Here is a 9,212-nt window from a genome sequence, read left to right on the forward strand (position 1 = left end):
TTCGGCCAGACTAATGTGCCCCACCGGCATGCAGTCTATCTGGACCACCCTGGGTATGTTGGCCTACAGCACAAAGCATGTCTGCCTCAACCCACCCCCAAACAAACAATCATGTGCACATAAATATCATACGCTAGCTAGCATGTACAGATAGTTATACATATCTAACAAATCGCTAACATGGTATCATCCTATAACCAAGATATCGACCTAATCGGTCACTAACATAACATCATCTTATATACCAGGATATCGACCTAACAGGTCACTAAGCATATCATCATGCAATAACCAGGATAACAATCCAAAAGAAGGGCCGACATTGATGCCTTCGACCCTATTAGTATAATGAGGACTATTGTTTTGAAAACCGTACCGGACCGGCCGGTTGAACCGGGAACCGGCTGTGATATCGGTTTTTTAAGGCCTTAAAACCGCTTGTAAACCAAACCGGAAAAACTAGCGGTTCAACCAAAACAAGTGAAAACCGGTGTTGTCTAACCGAAAAAAACCGGTGGTTTTAGAAAAATATATGAAATTTGTGCTGAGCGAAAACCAAGGGGAGGGTCCCATTTTTATTAGAGAAGTCCACTCTTTGTTTTCATGCATTCTTAGCACTTGACTCCATTATATAGAACTCTAAAAGCCCCCACTTCAGTTTTTTGGTGATGTGGGACGTATGAGCAAACTAAATAAATATAAAACAATTGCAATGGATTCTCCTTATTCCTCTCTACATTTAGCTATGTAGCTTTTTCTTTTTTCTTTTTCTTTTTCTATATCTTTATAACAAACATTTAAGAAAGATTCATATAAATTATTAGAACACAAAACTTAAAATGTGTTGTTTTATTTTAAATCGTAACACACACACACACACACACACACACACACATATATATATATATATATATATATATATATATATATGACGTCATTCGGTTCATCCGGTTTTTGGGACCGGTTCAACCGGTCGAACCAATTGAAACATCTACACGGTGGGACGGCCGGTTCAATGTCCGATCCGGTTTTCAAAACATTGATAAGGACAACTCACCTCACAAGTAGCTTGGGATGATAATGTCAAACTCCCCAAATACAGATCCAAACTCAAACACCTACATCCACCAATGATCAACTTCCATAAATTTCCAAATTACTAAAATACCCCCAGAAGTCGAACTGGTCAACCGTTGGTCAAGGTCAAAGTCAACGGTCAAGGTCAACAATCCATGTTGACCCAACTCGTCGAGTGTAGTTCAGTGACTCGTCGAGTTCCTTCAGAACTCAGGAAATTGCAAAAACGCTAGTTGAATCGCCAAGTTTCCAGACAACTCGTCGAGTCCATGCAGTGTCCAAAATGTCGGAAAACCCTAACCAACTCATCGAGTCATCTTACTGACTCGCTGAGTCCATGCAGAACCAAAACATGCAATCTTCATCCGACTCGTCGATTCGACCATGCAACTCGTCGAGTCATTTCAATCTTTTTCTTATTTAGACGCTTTTAAGCAAGACCAAGGCTACAAGTTATAGATCTAGCTCCTTTGGCATGGTTACCACGTAAAGTTACAAACTTTACATGCATGCAAGGCCTTAAATGCCAAAACCAAACTAAGGAAGAGGTTTAAGCCAAAAAGAGGGCCAAAGCTTGATAAATTTGATAACTTTATGACTATGAGGACTTAGAGGAGTCTAGATCTGAAGTTACAACTTCAGATCATGCCCAATACCCGAAATGACCCACAAATATGCTAAAAATGTCCTTAAACCCAAGAATAAGGAGATCTAACACCAGAATGTAGAGGTAACAACTTGTTACCTTCAAATGAAAGCCAAAACGATGTAGATGTTGGATCTATAAGCTCTTTCCCGTTCCAAGCTTCTCAACCTTTAACCTTCTTCCACCAATGCACCAAAAACACTCTCTTAGCCTCACAAACACTCAAAAATGGGGTTAGATCGCTTAGGGTTTTCTTTTGGATGTGAAAGGGTGCTAAGGAGGATGGAAGGAAGGACTTAAGGTCCTTTAAATAGGGTGCAAACCCTAAAAATTTGGGTTTCATTTTCCAGCTCCAACTCATCGAGTTGGGTCCTCCAACTCCCCGAGTAGGTCCCTTAGGTCATGCGGCCATATCTGTTTCTACACGACGAGTTGGGGCATCCAACTCGTCGAGTAGGCCTTTAAATATAAATAAAAAGTCGTAAAATTTATACTTAGGAGTGAAGGTGTTACATGGAGAGGCCTCGAGTTGATCCTATTATGGGCAGAAGAGTTATGTTGAGGTGTAGAGTTTGTCAGAGTTGTGTTTTGAGCATCTATAGGGGGATTCTTGAAGTTTCAAGGGGAGGATGAGGTTTTCGATCAACTCCCCAAGTGTAAGGTTTTATGTGCATAAGTTCAATTCAGAAGGTGCTAAGTATATCCAATGGTGTTCTAACCAATTTCATTAAGTTTAATGGGCGATGTTGGGAGAAAGGTCTCCGAAGTCTCCATCTGAGATCAGAGATTTCTTGTTCTTAGGATCATCTTGAGTTATGATATGCATCCTAAAATTCAAGTTAGGTATGTTCATGGTTAAGTCGGTCTGAGGCTTTAGGGTTACAGATGTCATTCGATGATGGTTCGAACCCTAAGTGGGGGGAGAACTGGGTATACTTCTTGGAGAATCATCGAACAGTCCAATTTTATGGTTTCATTGTGATGGGACAGAGTAATCTGTAGTTCAGGGATGTAGGATTTTAGCTTAGGGTTTATGGATGCATGAAGGAAAGAAGTCGGTTATCATTGAAGTGTTCGTGATTTGTAAGTTTCTCGTTTCGTTCCTCATGGATTCGCAAGAGTGCTCCATGGACGAGAAAATTTCAAGGTTTGCTCAGATTGTGGGTGCAGAGAAATTTGTCGTTAGGTGTGTGTGATGTCTTCATATTAAGAAGCTGATGGGTAAGGAATTTATTGTGGCCACTAGTTCCTTTATGGTAGCTCCATGGACCTGGATAGAGGAGCTTAAACCACTCTCATTGTGTATCAGGTATTGGAGCATGGTTAGCCCACGATATAGGTTGTTATGTATGGTTGAGTAGGGAAATGTTTGATTGGTCTCAGGGTTCATTGAGGTTATTCGAAGGTTTCAGGCAGTATCAGCAGAGGATGTGTTTGATGTGTCAGCCCTTAGTCAAATTCAGTAAAGTTTGTATCTTGGCTTCTATGTAGGTGTTCTATTGACTTCTTGGTTATGGAATTGTGGTTCCTAGTAGATTTAAGATGGCAGTTACCCTTAGTATTTAGAAGAACCGATATCGGAGCAACATTGTTCACTTTTCATGTATCATCATAGTTACATGAAGTTTGGTTTTGGTAGGTCGTGTCGACTGGGTTTGTATTTGGATTAATTATACCATGATTTTGTTAGCATTTCTAAATAATTTTGGAGTTCTTTGAGATTGGAAGCTTTATTGGTCTTTTTCTCATTGATAGGATCTATTCAGCTTCTTCAAGGTGTGCGATCTTGTTGTAGTCGCTAAAAGAAGGTGTCTAATAGTAGTTGAGGTTTGTCGCGTCTTCCGATTAGGTGGTACACCACCTTTTAGGTAAGGTTGCGATTAAGAAGGAACACATTCGAATGGGAAGCATTGTGTTTTCTCATGGTGGGTGTGAAAATTTGTGCTTCCAAGTTGGGATAAGAGTTCCAATGTCTATCTAGTGCTAGTTATGCATGGTCATGTTTCGTTTAGCGATGCGTCGATGGCAGTGGATTGTGGAAGAGTGCGTGTTGCAGAATGGTATGGCTCCTGTATTTTCTGGAAATTGTTGAGTGGGATGGTGTCACGGTGTGCTGTAAGCCATTGTGGATTTCACTGTTGAGAGTGGATCTGACGGTTGTGTAGTGGGGACATGTGTGTTGGTTTGTCAGTCGTGTGGCATAGACGGGCGTTTGTGCAGTATAGTGTTGTCACTGGTGGCTTAGTGACTGACAGGTTAAGTCGGGCAGCTGTAAGGTGTTGACTTGCTGGAAAAGTCATGGTGGTATATTAGCAGCTCATTATTAGGATTCTTATTAGTGGACTTGTGTTTGATTTATGATGAGGTTTTATGTGATCTCCCTCCATATATTGCCTATGTCATAGTGGTGTTTATGCTAGACTAGCTGAGTCTTAGTAGCAGATGGATGTCATGAGTATTTTTAGGACTGTTGATAGTCCTTGGGTCGCTGATGACCCATAATTGTTTGGATTGACATAGGGGTAATGGTATGTTGGTTAAGAGTACCACGAGGCCAGTGATGCAGAAGATTATAAGTCCCTTGGGAGTTTTGGCTATGATTGTGCACCTATGCTGCTCTGGAAGCCTGGGTGTCACACAAGTTTTGATATTGTCCATGTTATGCTCATGGGAGTAGTTGGTTAGTTACGACTCGTTAGGAAGTCGAGTGTGGATTTGAGGACCTAAATCATGATACTTGATTTTGGGGCGGAATGATCTGAATCGTGGTTATTCTGTTTGATTATCTCTATGTCTAGATGCAGAGTTTTTGAACCAAGGGGATGTATGGCTAGACCAAACCTCACTTGTTTAGTTTAGACTGATGGGTTCCCAGTTTCGAGGAGTATAGTGATGGAGTTGGTTTGTGATTGTAGTTTTGAGAGTTCCCAGTTTGAGTGGTTTCCATTGGAAGTTGGGTCTTTCAGTTAGGGAAAGAACGATAGTTTAGAACAACCATAACTTTGTTTTCCATATAGGAAAGTTCTTTTCATCGAAAGTAGGAATTTTTTTATGGTACTTGAGTAAAGTTTAGATTTAGAAGCGGAAGATGAAAAGGATGGTTTAGTAATTGCAAGATTGGAGTGCATGCTCTGATACCAAATGAAGGATCAAGATTAGAGCATAAAATTTCAAGCAATTTCAAGGACTGGAAGAGATATCAAAAACAAATTTCAATTAAGAAAATTTCTCATAAAGATATATATATATATATATATATATATATATATATATATATATATAGAGAGAGAGAGAGAGAGAGAGTGCACAAAGCAATAGTTTTACATGCAACCGCAGCGTAACATATATACTAGGCTGATGACTATTCTAGATTCAAATCCCTACATATCAGGGATTTAAATAACTATGATAACTACCATATATTAAAGATATATATTATACAAAACATATCATATCATAAAGATAATAGATCATAAAACTTAACTAACAAGAAACATATCACATTGTTCTTAAAGCTTGATCATTGTCTAATTGCGCTGATGTTGAGTGTGATAAATGTTTGACTCATTAGATTATAAAGTTTGATCTTACATAAATTAAATGAACTCTTTTTTAATTTAAGTATCGTTCTCGAGTCGATTATACGTCATGTTTGTTCCAATTCATTCGAGACAATTGATCATATTTTCACAAGATGTGTGAACCTCTTAAATATTTGGGGTCATGTCGCGGTTTGGTGGGGAATTCAAATTCCTAACCCATTTACTATTCAGACTTTACTTATGTAGTCTGATTCTCTTCGTATCCAACGCAAGGTGTTACATGTTGTGGTGATGACTATGTTTTAGTGTGTTTGGGATTTTTGAAATTCCTCTATTTTTTGGGACGGTGTTATCTAGGAAATCCAATATTTTTTAGGATTTCCAATAAATGTAGGAAAGCTAGAAAGAGTTGGGTTTCTTGGTTACAAAACCCTTTTTTTTTACTTTCGACTTTATTGTAACGTGTGTTTTCTAGTTTCTTGCTAGTTTTTAATAAAATTATGTTGTTTCAAAAAAAATATTTGTAGATACATTTATATAAATATACTATAATGAAATGTTCAATTTTAAAAAAATGAAAAAAAAAATACTAGTAGTAAATCACGCAAGTGGTTCTTTGTGTCGTTCTAAAACAGTAAATAAATAAAAGTGGTTTTTTGTGTTATTTGAAAAGTTAACAAGTTTAATCCAAACTAGATGAGGAACCCTACTTTGTGGGGTATGGATTTGTTAATGGTATATAAAATAAAGGGTTATTGATGATTTGTTTTGGTCGTTTGTGACAAAAGTGGCTTGAGTGGACTTGGATGGAAAAAATGAAGGGTAAATAGGTAAAAGATTAGAGGCTAAATACATTAAGCCAAACACATATGGAATTTAAAAAAAAAATTGCAAGCACAAATACAACACAGCTTCAAGACACTTATGCTCAAACCAAGAGCACAAATTATTCATGGGGTTTACAACACTTTGGAATTTTGAAAAAAAAAGACAAAATTGCAAGAATGGTCCCTGTGGTTAGGTGGAAATTGCCACTTTGGGCCAAAAAGGTTTGGGCTAGCATTGATGGTCCATAGGTTTGCATTTTTTTGCCACTTTGGTCCAAAACCTTAACTGCCGTCACTTTTCCCCCGTTACCATCCATTTGACTTGTCAAATGGAGGGTATTTTCGTCATTCCCTATTTTACTCCCTATATTTAATTAATAAAATCCTTCTCCTATAAGATCGATGATACTGCTGTCCTCACGCTTTAATCCCCTCCTTCCCGTCTTCTTCACAAGCCCTAACACATCACTATTCACATTTTGCCTCTGAAGAAATTAACAATGGTGTTGTGTTTTTGTGGTAAAATGGATATTGTTTGCACTTCATGGACCGACAAAAACCTAGGTCGACGTTTTTGGGGATGCCCGACTGAGGTAAGCAAATGGATTTGTATTTGCATCATTGTTGTCGCATTACATGATAAGAACCTGTGTTATCTTTTTTTTTTTTAATTTTGAAGGGATCGAAGTGTCGCTTTATTGGGTGGTATTATGGTCCAATGTGTGAACGTTCAAAAGCCATCATACCTGGATTGCTGAGGACAATAAACAAAGTGAAGGCTCAGACCACAAGACTCAAAATTTACCTGTTATGCAGTTGGATCTTCTTTGTGTATGTTCTATTTTACAAGTAGCTTGGGAATGTAATAGTTTGGGTATGTAGTTTTTTCATTAAGATGTAAGCTGTAAGCAATAAGCAGTGTAATCTTTTGGTAAGTTGTATGAAAGTAGTATTTTGTTCAAGATGTAAGCAATGTAATCAATGTAAGACATGTTTTGCAACAAAATGTCAATGGAAGTTATATTTGGTATCTATATGTTGACCATTCCATTTGTGTATGCAATTAACAACAAATTTAAACATTGTAAAATATGCAATTAACAACAAATTAAACATACCATAAACCATAACATCCAATTGTATGATTTAAACATTGTAAAGTATGCAATTAACATCAAATTAAACATACCATAAACCATACCATTAAATTTCTGATATGTTTTTCCCATAAATCAAAAGACATACAGTTTTTAGTAACATACTATCAAGTACCAAAAAGAACATCAATGTATCTTCCACACCAAAAGACATCAAGTACATAACATACAATAAACATAAGCAGTTGACATGTAAAACCCAAAAGAAATCAAACTAGCTTCAAACCCCTTCAATTTCCTACTTGGCCCTTGCAAGTTCTAGCATTGTGCCCTTTATTTTTACACTTGCTGCAAGTCACACTAATAAAATTCCTTGTCAACTTCCCACTCCCACTTGCAGCATGAGTTTGACTCCCACTTGCCCCATCAGTTTGACTCCCACTAGCACCATTACCATTCTCTCCCTTCTTCTGGCTTTTCTCCCCTGCAGATTGCCTTCTCTTTTTCTTGGGTATCCCAGGCTGATTATGGTGCAGACGAGGGATGATTTTAATTGGGCAATCACTTATAGGCCACATTGCTCTCCCTTTAATAGGCTCTACCTTATGAAAATAAGCTGCTTTCCAAGTTTCTAGCCAATGCACCCTGTGGACATAAGTGTTTAACTCTCCAATCTTCTCACAATTATCTGCTTTGTCATTTAGGATAGCTATGACATGTTTACAAGGGAGGCCAGTTTATTCCCACTTCGTGCAGCTGCATACCCTTTCTGCCATGTCAACAACTTGTTGATCCTGCCATGGCCCTTTCACTTGGTATTTGTCTGAACCATTCCACCTAATTGTGTACTAAGATGCCAAATATACATTTTTGTCCATAATCTTTGTTACAGAAGGAGTTAGAGGCCCTACACACTTATTTTGCACCTTGATGACATTACAGATTCTTTTCATCATGTATTCCCTAATGTACTGCAAGCAAGTTATTAGTGGCTTATACCTTCCTTCAACCAATTTGCTATTGAAAACTTCACAAAGTCTATTCAAAAGCATATTTGATATTGCTCTCCCTGAAATGTTGTCAAAAACAAAGTAAATAGTAAGCAAGACAGTGTACTAACAAAGTAATACACCTCAGGGGCGAATTTGGAAATTACCTGTGAAGTGGCTTCTTGCCTAGTGTTGTGGGGGGATCTGCTTCAACCAATTATATACATCCTTGTCAAATTAGTTGAATTCATTCATTAAGTGGTTAAACTCTTGGACTGTTGTTGTTGTGGCACAATTCCACAACTGTTCTTTGTGTTCATTGGATCTCCATGTTCTCTTCATATTATCATGTATACGCCTGAGACAATATATGTGCTCAGCACATGGAAACAACTGAGCAATGGCTGCCTGTAAACCCTGTAAAGGAAATAAAACATAATTAGTATATTTCATGCAAATATAGTAAATTTAAGATACCAATTACATACCTTTTGTCTATAACTTATAAATGTGAAGTTTGAGTTTGCATATAGGTCCAGGTCATCTCCTAAAATCTCAAGAAACCATTTCCAGCTTTGAGTATTCTCAGACTCAACAATGGCATAAGCCAGGGGGTATATTCCATTGTTTGAGTCTACCCCAACTGCAGTCAATATATGTCCTGGGAAAGGGCCCTTCATAAATGCCCCATCAAAACCAAGAAAATCCCTCAGGCAAGCTCTAAACCCTTTCTTCATTCCACCCAGACACACATAAATTCTTTTAAATCTTCTTGAGGTGGCATTGGAGTTGGGTTCAGACTCAAATTCTAACTTCACAGTTGTATCTGGATTGGTAGGCTGTAACTCTAAGATATAATCTCTGAGAACCTCATACTGTTTTCTGTAATCCCCTTGTACTTGTTTATTGCATTAGATTTAGCCCTGAAAATCTGATGTATAGAGAAACCCACTTGATATTCCTTTTGCAGTTGCTCTTTTAAAGCTTTCACAGGGATTGTTGGGTTTAATTCAACCTGATCCATTATTTTCTTC

The 9,212-nt window shown here is 37.8% G+C and overlaps 1 protein-coding gene across 1 annotated transcript; it reads right to left on the reverse strand.

The window, feature by feature from the left end:
* Positions 1–7,479: 7,479 nt before the first annotated feature.
* LOC122197482 (uncharacterized) lies at positions 7,480–8,915 on the reverse strand. Its single transcript, XM_042901643.1, has 5 exons — positions 8,667–8,915; positions 8,535–8,595; positions 8,189–8,258; positions 7,954–8,026; positions 7,480–7,863 (listed from the first exon to the last, which is right to left on the reverse strand). The coding sequence occupies exons 1-5, from the start codon at positions 8,913–8,915 to the stop codon at positions 7,480–7,482; spliced, it is 837 nt and encodes a 278-aa protein (XP_042757577.1).
* Between the last annotated feature and the right edge of the window lie 297 nt (positions 8,916–9,212).

This window comes from Lactuca sativa, chromosome 4, assembly GCF_002870075.4.
Source record: "Lactuca sativa cultivar Salinas chromosome 4, Lsat_Salinas_v11, whole genome shotgun sequence".
Lineage (NCBI taxonomy): Eukaryota > Viridiplantae > Streptophyta > Magnoliopsida > Asterales > Asteraceae > Lactuca > Lactuca sativa.

What these genes read in the sequence shown, in the direction of transcription:
- LOC122197482 (XM_042901643.1), bottom strand. Translation starts at nt 8,915, where the DNA reads ATGAAGAAAGGGTTTAGAGCTTGCCTGAGGGATTTTCTTGGTTTTGAT. An exon ending in TTATAAGTTATAGACAAAAG is followed by an intron (nt 8,596 to 8,666) that starts GTATGTAATTGG and finishes TTTCCTTTACAG; the next exon opens with GGTTTACAGGCAGCCATTGC. An exon ending in TTGTTGACATGGCAGAAAGG is followed by an intron (nt 7,864 to 7,953) that starts GTATGCAGCTGC and finishes AATTGTGAGAAG; the next exon opens with ATTGGAGAGTTAAACACTTA.